At 35.5% G+C, this 16341-nt stretch overlaps 1 protein-coding gene across 1 annotated transcript; it reads right to left on the reverse strand.

Annotated features, from left to right (window-relative positions):
• Positions 1-5023: 5023 nt before the first annotated feature.
• LOC120189950 (aspartic proteinase A1-like) lies at positions 5024-14213 on the reverse strand. The gene is made up of 13 exons (XM_039193086.1): positions 13807-14213; positions 13610-13670; positions 12639-12733; positions 10178-10290; positions 9873-10041; positions 9740-9779; positions 9560-9624; positions 8175-8288; positions 7912-7976; positions 7648-7804; positions 7457-7576; positions 5404-5492; positions 5024-5241 (listed from the first exon to the last, which is right to left on the reverse strand). The coding sequence occupies exons 1-13, from the start codon at positions 14176-14178 to the stop codon at positions 5157-5159; spliced, it is 1545 nt and encodes a 514-aa protein (XP_039049017.1). The 5' UTR covers positions 14179-14213; the 3' UTR covers positions 5024-5156.
• Positions 14214-16341: the final 2128 nt, after the last annotated feature.

Below are 16341 nucleotides of genomic sequence, written 5' to 3' on the forward strand. Positions count from 1 at the left end.
GATGAATTTACCGATTTTGGCTGAATATCTATTCTTAATAAGTTCATAACCCAGAGTGAGTGGGTAGGAAATGATGAACTTACCGACAGAAAGGTTGAGTTTGTTAAACTCTTAATAAATTCAAATCCAAGTATTTGGACGGTTCTAGTGAGAAGGACTTATTGAATTTATCGATAAATGAGGTTGAATATTTATTCTTAATGACTTCTTAGCCCAGAGTTTGGGTGGTTCATTTATAATGAACTTGAAAAAAGTCACCATACCCTTTGTGAGGTTGAGCTATTATAAAAGCTCTTAATTATTTCATATTCCTTTTTAAAGGGTGGTTTATGTTGAGATAAACTTGATGAAATAACCTATGTAAGTGAGAAGGGTTAGCCGCCTTCTATGAAAAATGTTGGGCTATTTTCTAGCACACTTACTAGAATCCTGAGGTAAGATGGCCAAATATATACTTTTGTATATATATATCTTACACATCGAGGACTCAGGTGGATGAAGGGGTTAGTTGTGTGTTATGAGTTTACCCTGATCTTAGAAAGTTCCAGACTAGTTTCACTTATCTAAGAGAAGGATTGCTCATCATCACTATGTACTAGTTCCAGATACGTTCACTAGTGCTTAAGCAACTAATCTCGCTATTGCTCTTCGGGAAAGCTTGTTCTCGAGTTTCAGAAGATTTCTTTCGCATTAGTGGGGGAATGTTGGTAATGCTCAATCCCACATAGAGTTGGAAATACTAGTGGGAATGGTATTTAAGGTTTACATTCTCCATTCCCTTGTTGAGTGATAGAGAACAAGGCGTGGTAATACGTGTATTTGACACGTCCACATGGATACTATCTTTTTAGAGAAAATTTGTAAGGAATTTTTCTCTGAAAGATTAAATGAAAAATGTGAAAGATTCATCTGATATTTATAGGCTACTGAGACTGTTAAAGTTTGAATATTTCAGATGATAACAATTGATTATTAGTTGTCTGAAATTAAATAAATTAAACTGTTATTTTCCTAAATTAAATCAGAATTTAAAATGTATCTGGACTGATTTCAAGCTTTGTTCATGGGAGAGACAAACTGTTAATATCAGGAGTTACAGGAGTTATCTGATTTAATTTCAGGAGATATAACTGTTTAATTTTTATGCAACGAACATGGACTTTTTTTTGAGCCAGATTCATCAAGAGGAGTTACAAAAGGGTTTAAATTCATAATTAAAATCAAATTTAATTTGATTTTCTTGTTGGACGAATTTACCCTTACTTCTAGCCTATAAATAGAGAGCTGAATTGAGCTTCTCAATATATACTCTTAACATTCACAATTCACTCTCAAAGTGTTTTCTGTAATTGTTGAAGTGCAATACCATCAGCAGTCCACTCCGGTTTCGGGTGTACGAAATTCGGAGCGACCGTGTTAACCTCGGGGGACGGTCCGCCTACTGTAGCGATTACACACATCGGGGCGAATTCGTTTCTAAGGCAGAGGTTCTACCACGACACGGTTTACGAATCTGTCCCTTTTACATTATTGTTTATCTTTCCTGTCAGTGCTAACAATCTCGTTTTGCAGCAGTCTATTTTACCAACACTTAGTTCCACCGGCGAAATGGATCTCCAGTCATCATCGACTCCTTGTACCCCGTATCATCGAAACAAATATCCGGGTCATGCGCCTCCGAGTTTTGAGACACTTTCTTGAATTTGCTAATGGGAGCCTCGAAAGCGGCGACGACTCGGTCGAACACGGGTTTCACGAGCTGAGTTAAACTGAAACCGGAGTCCACAATAACGCCGCCGCCGTTCCTAACATCCCAAACATTGGGTGGGATATCGAGCAATACACCGTTGATGGAGATTCCGGAGATGTTTACGGCGTAAAATGGATTCACTATCCCCAGGAACAAGTCCGTGTACTGCATTTTGGGCGTAGTGGGATCATTGACTTCGCCGAAAACGAGGAAGTTGGCGAGGTTGCTGGGGCTCAGATGATCGACCAAGCAATAGGAGACCTTGTACCCGAATTTCTTAGCTGCTTTCACTGCAAATGAATGCCATTCAAAACCTAACCGCATTACACCATCGATGTCGTGGAACTCTCCCTGTATGATCTCGCTACACCCGATAATCACTCTCGGCACTTTAACTTTTCGCCCATTTGTGAGGCGTACTATGGCCGTATCGTTGCCGAAGAATCCGTGCACCGCGGTGCCGTCCTAGTACCTAGAACGTCGACTTGATGTTAAAAGAATACATTTTTTTTTGACTCAACTCGATTTTTTTCTTTAAATTTTAGTAGAGTTATAAAATATAATTTGAATAACTCAGATTTTATAGTGAGTAATGGATTGATTCTTAAGTTCGAGTCGAGTTCCTCAACTCTACATTATATATATATATATATATATATAATGCATATGAAAAAAATAAAGAAATATATGTGTATTGCATAAGATTATAGAAAACTATTTAAATTGGAATCTAATATATAGTACCATAACATTATAAATATTTACAATTAAATTTAGGTATAATACCAAAATTAGCCCAAAACGTTTATCAAAATGATCATTTTGATCCCTATTTATTTTTTAAAGCATTTTGACCCTAACATTTTATTTTAGAGCAAAAAGACACATTTGTAGATGAAAACTATTAGTTAACAAACTATTAACGCTCCAAAAAATATGGGCCCTTTTATCTTAAAATGAAACGTTGAGGGGCCAAAATGCTCTAAAAAAGATTAAGGATCAAAGTAATTATTCAGTCAAATATTAGGGGCCATTTTGCCCTAAAATAAAACGTTAGGACAAAATGTTTCAAAAAATAATATGGACCAAAATGACCATTTTGGTAAATATTAGGGGTCAATTTTGGCATTATGCCTAAAATTTAAATATAAATTAGAACAACTTGACTTGATTCAAAAAAATTTAAATAAAATTTGAGTTATAAAATAATACTCGTTAACTCGAAATCTTTTAACTCAACTCTATCGAATATTCACCCCAACCAAGCAAGAGGCTTTACAATATAGAACAGGGAAATGTGAAGTAAAAAGATGTACCTGTATTTATAGGAACAAGGAGCGGAGGGGCGAAGACAATGTTGCAAAGAGAAAGATCGAGCAAGGTCCTGCTTGCAAATATCAGAGGAGCATGAAATGGGATGCAACGAACGTGATGCTTTAGCATTAAATATCCTTTCATGAAGGCTAACCCTATCTTTGAAACAATCCCTGCACTTATATTTTCATTTCATCCATGTAAGACTGCTTCCCGTATCGATTATCATTATGAACTTCCTCGGCGGGCTACCCACCCGGAACGAAACGAAGTACTGTCCGGTCCCGATATCTGCTGCCGATCGAATCGGGAGCTCGACCATATTGCTGCTCGTCTCCACCTCGACCTGGACAGTCTTCCTTCTCGGGATCAGCCTTTGCGTAATCATCTGCAGTCGAGCATGGTCACTACGCATCAACTGTTTCATACGTTCCCTTGAATTGCTTGGTGGTCCGAGGCTCGTTCCACGGAAATGTCGTAGCTCAGGTGAATTCCTGTGGATTAGCTTGAACTTGGCGGTTCCGTGATCGGATTGGGAAGCATGAACGTGAAAGAAATCGCTGAAAAACAGTGAAGATGAAAGGAAAACGATGGATCTGTACATGTTAGAAGGGCAAAAACGAAAACAAAACATTGGTCAAATGAAGATTGGAAAAGAGAAAGATTGAAGCTACTGTTGCGGATATTCTCAAGGTAACTGTTATTTAGGTGCAAAGATAGTTTATAAAACATGAATGAGATGGGGACGAATAGCATTCAGATTAAGTGTAGGCCTTTGTTTTTATTTTTTCCCCTATTTTATTCATGTCGGGACATTATTATCGTTTGCTTCTATTTGTATCTTTCTTTATGCACAATTATTGGTTTAGATCCAACACATTGGCATTCCAAAATTCACGGAATTTTAAAGGAAAGCAAAATGAAAGTCAAATAAATATTTTGTAAAAAATGTGTTTTTTTAATATATAAATCTAGGATAAATACAATATAATATATCTATTTGTTGGAAGAATCGGAAATTATAAAACGAAGTCATATGTGGTTCTCTCAACTGTTTTCTTTGATAGCACACTTGGCTTGATCACCACCTTATATACTAGATTACTAGATAGTAAGGCATATAATCTATAAGGATTTGGACTATCCAACAACTTCAATATGTTCCTCTTTTTTTCTCTAAGTAAATCTATATGCTTTGTTCAGATGCTTCTTTTGTTTTTCATGCTTATGTGCTGTTCCCATTGATTCTGTTGGCATGTTTTGAGGTTTATTTGAGTCTCTTAGGGACCCTATTATCTTTCGTGAGGGGGATAAATTGGTGGTCTGATTGGGGTCTATTGACAGGTGAAGTGATCAACAACCGTAGAGGATGGTCTGAGATAGAAGAGAGATGGCTTCGAAGGGGTTTCAGTAGCCTCAGGGATATTTATGGTTTGTAAGCTTGAGAGTTTTAGAAGTTTGAAGATATGAAGGTTTTTGGTTTATAAAAACTGAAGGTTGAAAGATCTGAAGGTGGCGTGTTCGATCCATGCTCACCGCACCAATCAATTGTTGAGAGGTGAAGATTAATAAGGTCCAACCATGTATCAAGGTTCACAGAGTTTTGAAGCCTGCCAAATATAAATCCCTGTAGGCCACAAGCACCGGTTAATATTTCATGTTTAAATATGTTGGAGTTTCTTCCTCTGTCAAAAATGAAATTCCGAGCTTCTTTAGCTTTGTTATTTTATGTTCCACTTGTCAATCATAATGAATTTAGGCGACATGTTTATAAATGAGAGGATCAAATCTGCTGTTATATCTAGGACAAAAGTTAAAAGGAGAACTTAATGCTGCTCAAGATGCATCTCAATCGGTGGAGATTCGCAAATATTTTTGAGAGTTGACACACATTCGTTGATAACGTAAAATTTTACTGGACAAAAATAAAATTTCAAGATGGACACTATCAGTAAAATAGACAAAGTCACCCACCCAATATTGATGAAGAGTATTCACAATACAAGTTCACACCTAGTCCACATTTAAAATGTTCCAAGTTTATAACATAATATATTCAAACCACATGCTGCAAGTTTCATACATAATATATTTAAGCAGCTTCGGCAAACCCAACTGTGAGTTTCTCGTAGTTGAAGACAGTGTGATAGCGACCCATAAAAACATCTCCCAAGATCCTGTTTTAACCAAAACCACCATCAAACCTCATTTCTACAAAACTTTTACTCTTTCCATGTTACTGGAAACCAGAGTAAGAGATCAACAATCAATAGGTTTTTGCCTAAGAAGATGGTTCATTAGGGACGACGGCAATAATAAAATGAAAAAAAAATGAGTACCAGAGAGGTCCACGAGGTGGTGGAACGTCCAAAGCAGTAAATCCGCTAATGCATTGAGCTACAGCTCCCTCTCCCACTTTAAGAACGTACTGATGCAGAAGACCACCACGATATAGAGATTAAAGAGACAGCAGACATTAGCTTAATTAGAGAAGGAAACAATAGAACATGCAGAGCTTTTCGTAATTCTAAGTACTGATACATTCATCATTTGCCGAATCCTATTATGGAATAAGTAAGGCAATTGATTACTTCACCAATGAAGTTGTACTATGACAACAAAGCTACCATTATTAGTATTGCTCATAACCCGATTCAACATGACAAAACTAAACATGTTGAGGTTGATAGACACTTCATCAAGGATAAGGTCGAGGAAGGCCAAGTGCACATGCCCTTCACTCAAAATAACAAATCACTCATATACTCACCAATGGGCTGTATAGAACATATTTTGATATTCTTGTAAGTTGGGCATGATAGATTATGGGATAATTTCAAATTAATCAGGTAGATATTTCATGAAAAGTTGGCTGAAATAGTGTAGGAAATATTTTTGGTAGTTATTTCCGTACTATATCATGGCAATGTCAAATCTTGGTCTCGGATAATAATGTATTAAAAAACAAAAAGTTGCGAAGAACAATATACACAAGCATACATATGAATATGTATATATATTCCAAAATCAGATGAAGCAAAGCTTCAAGAAAGAAAAAACAAATGAAAAACGGACAGAAAGCACAATTTTAGGAGCAAGAACTGTTCGTTTTTGAAAAAGGAGTATATCTGCTATGTGGAAGTTTATTCCGGGGGTAGTCTTTTGGTCAATCTGGAAGATAAGAAATGAGATCATCTTTGAAAAAGGAAAGTTGGACAGAATATCATTGTTTTTCACTGTTCGTTTAAGGTTAGCCAAATGGTTTATAGCAAAGTATCCCCTTATCTCCATTCAAGTGGATTCTTTAATTGGTGATCCTTCTTTGGCTGACAATTTAACTGCTTTTAAGGAAGTAAACAGGATTGTGTACAGCTGGATTCCTCCTCCAGTGGATTTTTTTAAGATGAATGTGGATGGGGCTGTTAGTAGTGTTGGGATGATTGCTGGAATAGGGGAATTTCTCAGAGATTGGAATCAGGTTACACTTATTTCATTTTCAGAAAATGTTGGTCCTACTCATCCCATTCTAGCAGAACTGAAAGCTACCAAAAAAGGCATTGACATCTTTGTTTCATCAGAATGGGTTTCGAAGGGTAGGCCAATTATTGAAAGTGATTCAAAGCTAGCAGTGGATTGGATCCAAGATCAAGCTTCAGTTCCTATTTTTATGTCAAATTTTGTTAAGGAAATTGTGTATTATGGTTCTGTTAAACAGGTTATTGTCAGGTGGATTCCTAGGTGTTGTAATTGTGAGGCTGACAAGCTAGCAAAGGAGGGAATTGGGTGATTGTAAACAATGTTTTAGTTGGTTTGTATGTTTTAGAGGAAAGCTGCTACAGGTGTTGTAAGGTTAGGAACTCCCTTGATGAGTAGCAAGAATTCATCATAGGTTACTCTCGTGGCAAGAACCAAAACAAGGGGAAAGCCCCCTCCATCGAAGCAGATTTTCCTATGAATCGGCCAATGACTCAATCCTTAACTCGTGAATGTAACTTGGCATCAAAGCCAAACACCATGGAAAATTCCATTGTTAGAAAGAAGTCGAAGCAAGAATGGTAGAAGTTGAATCCCGAATGGCCGCAAGTCTTGTAGAACTTGAGACCAAATTAGGTAATCAATTGCAATAAATGTTGTTAGTTGTTACAACTACAAGAACTGGTTGGTCTTAACCAAAACCATGAAAAGGATTCTGATTTTTTTTTGGGGGGGGTAATGTACTGGCAGTGTTAACCAATCTAGAAGTCAACCCTACTGACCAGAAAATCAACCAGATTTGACTATAGGGTTGGGTATGGTGTCGGGATACAGCGAGCTGGATTTTCTAACTCGAGAAGCCAAAAGTAATCGGCCATTTGAAACCATAACAACTCTAGAAGAGTAAAAACAACATACCTCTTCAGGTGCAAGGTCAAATACTTTACCACCAATAGTAAATGAAACACTAGGCATGGAAGAAAGAATGCGACAATCAACTGCTGATTCTCCATTTGGACTGGGCAGCCTTTCACAAAGCTGCATTTATGAAAGAAGAAATATAAGCATGGCATGAGCTAGTTGTCCAAGATGTAGAAGAAATAACTCACATCATTCACATAATCCAAGATCTGTTCTTCTGTCTTGTTTCTTCTAAGCTGATTTTGCATCCAGATCACAGCCATCTCACAAGCAGTACACATAGCATCATGCACACCATCAGATGATTTGCCTGAGCTCTCATCTGCTACACTCTCAATCCGTGCACTGTGTACAGATAATAATTGATGAAATTATAGATACCAGAAGAAATATTTTGCAGTTCTAGCATATTATATAACTGTAGTGACAACAAGAAATGGATTGATTCTGACCTGACACCTCGAGTCCCATCAAAGGTACAGAGACCAATTTGAGAACAGATTTTTTGTGGTTGTGTCTATAAATAAAGAATAATCAAAGAGCTTATCAGTGTCTTGCAAGGAGTTTCTGGGTACAGAACCAGAAAAGAACAAAGTTGATCTACAGAATATATCTGGTTTCGTAGCAGTTTAATTAACTCAATCTCAAAGGTTTCATTTCTCTTCAAGAGGAAAACTGAGAAAAGCAGAGGCGAGAGAAATGAGTAACAACTGACCTCAGACACCAGAATTTCCAGTAAGGTTTTTCCGTATTCTGAAACCATTGTCTTGCATTCTTGGCTAATAACACCAGCAGCACCAATGGCATGATTAATTTGAGTAATGATTGTCTGAAAACATGGAAATGATTTGATATTATCATTTAAAATCTGCTATCCAGCTCAGTTGGTAGAGCACAAGGCTCTTAACCTTGTGGTCGAATCCCACGGTGGGCAATTCATAATTCAGAGGTCTCTCACGGAAGCAGCTCTCAACCTGGCGTTGGGGGCAGCCTACTATCCTACCTCCCCTTACCCCATTACATATGGGAATAAGGGTCAGTTATATTTAAAATCTGCTATAGTTCTAGAACAATAAAACAGCGAAATTATATTGAGGCAGCCACTCCAAGCAACAAAAGATTAATTTAAAACAAATAACAGGGACCGAGTTAGGATCCTAGTTCAGGAGGGGCAAAGTATAACTTTTTTGAAAGTGGGGGGGGGGGAACTTTATAATTATCCCATAAATATTAAAATTAAATATATATATTAAATGTAAATTTTTTTCTTTGCGGGATGTGTGTGTGGGGGGGGGGGGCTACAGCCCCTCCCAGTATTAATGTAGCTCCGTCCCTGATTGCAAGACAGTAAACATTGATGAGAATTACATCACTTTTTAGCCAGAAAAAAACCATTGTCTGAAGCTTTGAAAACATGCAATGCATCTACATTCAAAAGAGAGAGGAAAACGATAATGCTGGAAATTCAAAATGCATAGAAGCTATGTTACTTTTGGATGCTAAGTGTTGGATAAGTGTATGTATCTGACATGGGTGGTATGTGCAATTTTTTTGAAATTTTACCATGAATTTAGAAGGTCCTAACACGACAATATTCCCATACCCATTCAAAAATATGGGTCACATAGTAACTTCAAGCAAAATGGTGAGTCAGGGGAACATAGCACAGAAGTATTGGCAACTCTAAATCATAAAGGTATGGAGCCCCTGTAACTCGTACATTACTTGAGCAAAGCCTTTTAAAATCATTATAATACTGCTTTAGAAAGGAAACATACAGGAACCCTAACACAAATCCAGTTTGACCAGAAAAAGTAAACTCAAACCTGTCAAACCCAAAAAGACTCCATTTCAACCTGAACTTAAATTTTTTTATTTAACGTTAAAACCCCACAGCTTGGACCTAAAATAACTCTGTCAAACCCAAAATGACCCCAACCCGTCAATTTACCCACCTACATAAAAATTATACAATGTATATATTTTTCAGGAGTGTGCTGCTATCGATTATATCTGATTTCATATACTCAATTTACTTTAGGATCTCCCCTGAATTACAAGAAAATCATTATAAATATTGGGGGAAAAATGAAAAATTACCGTAGGGCCAGCCAACATAGAAGTTCCAGAATCAGCAATTGCTGCACAGCCACTGGAACAGAATCCTGAAAACAGGTATGCACATCTCAATACCAGGCAACAAAATACTAAAACCAGCCAAATTAATTTATTTTCCCATATAAAAAGCATTTGATTTTGAAACAAGATATGTTTGGTTACCCGTTGTTTCACCTCCAACTAGAACATCACCCATATCAAACTGCAAATAGGTAAAACAGAAACAAATCAGAACAGAAATGAAATTGTCTAGTAGATTCTAGAAACAAGTGGCGTAATCAATTGCATCTTCAACCTGCCAATAGCCTTTCTGAGTCACTGGAACATATGTGTGCTTCCCTTTATAATGATTAGAATCAACCCCGCCAAACACAATTTCTCCTCCTTCTTCACCTTTAATATCACGGTTCAACCAAAACGAAAAAACTGGTTCCTTAACAAGGGCTTGGCTAACCATATTGTACCTACATGAATTGTGTGTCTCAGCACCATATACAAGTTGTTATTAGTAACTTTGCACAATCTGCAGAAGTTATCTGTGAATTTTAAATTACAATGAAGCAATTACTAGTATGTTGGTGGAATAGACAAAAGGTTTACCAGACTGGTATAGCACCCCCAACTGAGATTTCATGAAATCCAAGGCCAAATATTCCATCGAACTTGGCAGCCAAGAATGTGATACCAGGCTCTCTGGTTGCCTCAATAAAAGCCTGTTGAAGAGTGTTTTGATTGACACAATGTGTTAGAACTTCAATTGATTCAATTTGCAAAGATAAAGCTTGTTGGTTGGCAGATACATGGTGGCATGGTGTTGAAAGAAACATAACAAAGGTTCGGACAGCCACAACTTAGAGCATGGAATGAGATGAAAACCAAATTCAAAGAAAAGTATTTGCCTTCAAATTATATTTACATGAACACCTTAGATTTAAGCAAGCAATGATGCCAATAGCAGAACATTTGCGTAGATCTAAATCTATGAGAATAATTCAAAATCAACTTGTGGAAAATGATAACCTAGCAGCAACACAATTTAAGGCTGTTTTGAGGGATAAAATTGGATGAAAAATATTAAAGCAGTCTACGCTTTTCTTCTAACTTGTTGAAAATTACTGAAAATCGATACAACACCTCTGTAAAGACTTATTTTAGAAAGAAATCAAAGTCAAAAGAAGCACGTGAACAACACATGAGCATGGAAGAAGACAGCTGGTTAATGTGTTTTCCACAACCTTGAGGATCTCACAGTCACAGCATTTCCCAACAGTTTCTCACATGCAGCATGTTGTCCTTCACATTATCTGCTTATTATCTATTTTGCAAGTCCTAGGGATCTGTTATAAATTTCACTATTTAAGTAATTGGTTTTCTCTTCGTTAGGAGTTATCGAGTCTTACTTTTCAGCATATTGGAGTCTTGTCCTCTCCACATGCACAGATATTTGAGTGTTTAGATTCTTGCACTCAGCAAATAAAGCTCTTGTTTTTAATTTATTCATCTCCTCTTGCTCTGAGATATCGAGAATAAAGAAAAAAAAGTTCTCTTGATCATATATCTTATTAAAACAGAAGAACACGACTTGTTTTAATAGGTTGTGAGTTACAAGTTAGTCTTACCATGTTTCTCTTCTTCCTAAACTTTTGTCTCCTAAAACTTATTTATCTCCTAAGAAGATAAAGATTAATCATAAAATAATGATAAAATTACAAATAAGATTAGACCTCTAAGAATCTCTTAATTTCAGCAGCTTTCTACACTCTGCCTCAAGCTAGGATGTATATGTTACAACCTCAGTTTGGACTTGAATCCATCAAAGCTAGTTTTTGGAAGGGGTTTGGTAAGAATGCCCGCAAGCTGCAGTTGAGTAGAAATGTAGCTACGTTCAACAATCCCATTGTTAACTTTCTCTAAAATAAAATGTATGTTGATCTCCACATGCTTTGTCATGTCATGATAAACAGGATTTTTTACAATACTTCTGGTTGATTGATTGTCACTTTGCACCTTGAAATAATCCTTACAGTTAACCTTTAATTCCTTTAACCATCTCTGAATCCACATTCCTTCACAAATTCCTGGATCAAGTGCTCAATACTCAACCTCTGCACTACTTGAAACCACATACTACTTTTTTTCTGCTACATGTAACAAGATTACCCCAATAAATAGAGCAATAGCCACTTAACCATGTCGAGTCATTTTTTTCATCCCTAATATCACAGCATTTCCCCAATAGTTTCACATGCAGCATGTTTTCCCGCACATTCTCCACTTTGGTATCCATTTTGCTTAGGAATCCGTTATAAATTTCCCTATTTAAATAATTGTTGTTTGCTTTGTTGGACACCATCGAGTTTTTTATTTTATTTTTTAGCATATTTGTAGTCTTGAGGAAGAAATGCAAGATGGCATTAGAATCAAGCATTGAGGAGGGGGAGCGAAGTGTCAACTTGGAGAATTGAAGCAACAATGTTTTAAACCTGAAGAGGTTCCGATTACACATGTTGGAATGGCAAATATCAGAATTGAACGTGTGATGCTCCAATCAAAGGAAAAATTCCTGTAGGTGTTGCTCAGTAAAGATCAAAACGATTTTATTGTTTTTAAATCAGATTCTAAAACTATGGTTCTATTGAGTTTATTACCCTTAGTGTGTCCGGGACTGAGATACAGACCACTTCAAAACCCAAAGTCGAGTTTTCTCCAACAAGGGGAAAATGATGCAAAATAGTTATAAAGTTATTTGGGGGCTTTGACTACTTAAGATTTTATTTTGTTAATCAAGCTGTATTCATGAGGTTAATTATAATATTTTATAGACATAATGCATACGTTAGGGACCCTAAGTGTGATGCTTCGGTTTATTTTCTTCTTGGTTGTGTGATCAGTGATGCAATCAAAGAATCCTAGGTGTTAAGCTTAGTTTATCTTTTCTTTGTTCAATTTGCCAATATTCTCCTAAGAGCTTCAGATTCTAGTTACCATAAACCCTAGAGTCCTAAGCTGTCATGCACTAACAGAACTACATACTACAATAGTGAAACAGCACTTGCGCTACCTGATTCTTCACAACAAGATCACCAACTTTGACAGAATCCTGGCTAAAGAAACCTGAAATGGCTCCAGTTCCATAATGGATCTCAGCAGATGTCCCTGCATCAATTTAAGAGTTAATATGAGTTAGATGGCTCAGGGATTGACTATCGAGGATACAAAAACTTTGTTTCTGATTTTTATTTAACTTGATTTAACATAAAAGATGGCCTACATAATGGTTAAGGACAGACTGAAAATTATATTCAAGCACATGATTTTGGAACTCAGCTTGCAGGGTTCTTTTAGCTGTGACTCCATTTTATTATTATGGAACACGACTTAATCATGAGAAAAGGATCATCTCTAAAGTTGATATTATGTGCATAAGAATCAATATCACATACAATATACGGTTACAAGTGGACTTGAACACTTTTAATGTCATTTTACTAAATCAAATTTATGACTGTTTTTTAAGTTTAATCCGAACTGCTGTCCTTATTAAGCTTAAGCATGAAACCAAATCCTAAAAGCTCTAGCTGAATTAGAAATATTGCAACATTTAACAGGTTAATTATAATAACTCTTACAATTATAATATTTGATAATTCTAATATTTGCAATTTTGCATAAATCTTCCGACTCTTAACAGATACTCAAATCTGGAAGAGTTTTTTTAGCAAGGTTTAATATTCTTAATTATGATTAACCAGTTCATATTTGAACTCATACACAAGCTCAGAAACGTTCTATTAAATTAGAGAAAGAAAACGGGATAAAACTTCTAAATCAGAAATTATGTTCACCTTCACTGATTTAATATATTACTTGAGCACGACTAGAGGTTTTCTTATATAACCAAATTCAATCTCAAATGTTTAAGTTCGGTAAGCATAACAACTCTATAAAAATTTAAATGAACGAATAATAGATTTGGGTACGGATATCTCAGATAATCTCTATTTGCAGTCCTAACAAAACATAGAAACATACCATTCTTACGGTAGGTACTAGACTGACTGGACTTGTACTTGGAGTGAACATAACAAGCAATCTGCATCCAAATACAAAAACCAACAAACCATATATATTCTAGTCAACTGCTCTACATAAATTTCCAGAGTAAAGATGCTAAAAAACACTGCGCCAGAAATCATACAAATGAAGAAAAGTGAGGCTTGGAAACTTACAGAGAAGTAACACTTTGAAGAGGGCACCCAAAGATTGGAACTTCCTGTATCAAATATCACAGTGAAAGTCTGTGGAGGTGTGCCGACACCAATCTCTCCAAAGTACTGAGCATCCATGTAATTCTTGAGAGCAACAATTTCAAAGTCATCAGATAGCCCAGGATTTCCCTGGAGATTAAACTTCCGTAAAAGATCATTTGACAATTTCCCTTCCTTAAAGTCAAAGTGTCCAGCAACCCTGTTGATTTGTTCCAGTTTTTTCTTTTTCAATCCAATTCTAAACAACCCATCATTTGGCCCAGAAAATACTACAGGAGACAGAAGCAGCAACAGAAGAAGTGTAACACGAATGCCTTTGAATTCGATAGCCATTTTGACAGCTGCAAAGCAGAAAATCAAATCATTTTCGACTTTAAGATAACTCAAAAAACCCAGGTAACGCTACAAAACAAGATGAATCATATTCTAAGCTGTGGAGAAAATTTTTCTTAGGTAAGAGTCCAAGTATTTGTTCTTAAACTCCTTAAATGTTTGATCCTAATTATATAGTGGCAATGTTACATATACAAGGTGGGATTTTTCTTAATGAAGCTTTCAATCTCTAAATTCGTTCTTGTGAACTTTACCTATCAATCATCAGTAAGTATTTAGGTCAAGTGATTCATTATAGCTCTTGATTGTTACCTTTGATGCCTATATTTTGCTTCTGCAAGTAAAGAGTGATAACAAGGTTGCATGCAAAAGCAAAGCCTAATATTTAAGAAATAAAAATTGAACTTGTCATTGAGAAAAAATACATAATTTTGCTTTCATATATACGTGTGTGTGTGTTTGTTTAAATGCACCATTAAATCTTAAACATAAGCTAGTTTTCATTAAAAATAATGAAAGCCAGTTTTCATAATAATAAAAAAAACAGTTTTAAAAAATTCATAAACTTCAAAACTTCTAAACCAAAGTAAAAAAAAGCAACAACAAAAACAAGATTTAATATTTTCCCTTTCCTTGGCCCAAATCGACCTACACCCCGAACTCTAGAGAGTCAAATACAAGTTTTTTTTTTCTTTTAAAGTTATAAAATCCGAATTTGTGTCAGATTCCGTAAGAGCAAAATAAAAGTTGATTGTAAGATGGAAAATCTTTTGCCAAAATTCCTCCTTTCCCACAGTTTCCAGACAATCCGACAGAAGAAACACTAGACAGTTCAATAATAATTTCTGAAACTACAAAATTTAGAAAGGAAATATCAAATAGAATGTGATTTTCGAAAAGATAATGTAAAGATCAAAAAGAAAAACAAATAACTTACCTGCTAAGAAGGAAAGACGGAGCCAAGAGAGATTCTTAGTTTGTAATGCGTATTAGGGGATAAGGGATACTGTTGATCATCGTTTCACTGTAGATCTGATTTAATTCATTTTTTATCCAACGGTGTGGATGTGTTAGGCTTTTCAGTAGACCCGACATGATGTGACGTGGCGGTTTATAGTTTGGTGAAACCGCGTCGACTGAGTGTGGAAAAAGAGTTGGGCCCGGTTCGCTTTTGTAGTGCAGTGGTGAGAATTTAAATATAATTAATACCATGAATTAAACTATATACGGTGATACTGTGATGGTTATTATCTTCTAATATCATTAATTTGAGCACATCATAGGAACGTTTGAATATTCATTATCAAAAAAAATTAAAAATCTTTTAAATAAATGTTATTTTGTACACAATATATATATATTACATATAAGGGTAAAGTACGTAAATGATCCAGACTATAGGATATTACTTTGTTGAGTCTCCTGACTGTAAAAAGTTACGAAATGGTCTCCTGACTATAGGAGTTACTTTGTTGAGTCACTCGACTATTAAAAGTTACAAATGGTCATCCGATTATTCATTATGTTCTAAACTCGTCATTGACCGTTAAAAAATTAACGACAATCTAATTTGAACATTAACATACTAATTGAGATATGATAAAATCTGATTTTATAATCTCAAACGACTATCATATCTCAGTTAGCATGTTAACATCCAATTTAGACGGTCGTTAATTTTTTTAATGAAAAATGATGAGTTTGGAACATAATGAATAGTCGGGTGACCATTTGTAACTTTTAATAGTTGAGGGACCCAACAAAGCAACTCCCTATAGTCGAGAAACTATTTTATAACTTTTCATAGTTATGAGACTCAACAAAGCAATATCCTATAGTCGGGGGACCATTTGTGTATTTTAACCTATGTATAATTAACATCATAGAAAAGAAAGAAACAAATGATTAGTTAAAATAATAGACTTAAAATTATTTTTTTATTTATGAAATTATTAAAAATATGTTGCTCTATAGTTTTATTAATAAAATGATAATAAGCACTATAATAACCATGTTTTTTTATTAATTCAAACGCATGGATCATAATTTTGTAAGTATTTAATGTAATTTTGTATAAAAAGTACTTTATACAAATGACAAATCAGAAGAACGAAAAAGAAGGCCGAAAGTTGAGATTAGCAAAGGAACCCAGAATTCCAAAGT

Source organism: Hibiscus syriacus, unplaced genomic scaffold (assembly GCF_006381635.1).
Source record: "Hibiscus syriacus cultivar Baekdansim isolate YM2019G1 unplaced genomic scaffold, ASM638163v2 tig00116962_pilon, whole genome shotgun sequence".
NCBI classification, from domain to species: Eukaryota; Viridiplantae; Streptophyta; class Magnoliopsida; order Malvales; family Malvaceae; genus Hibiscus; species Hibiscus syriacus.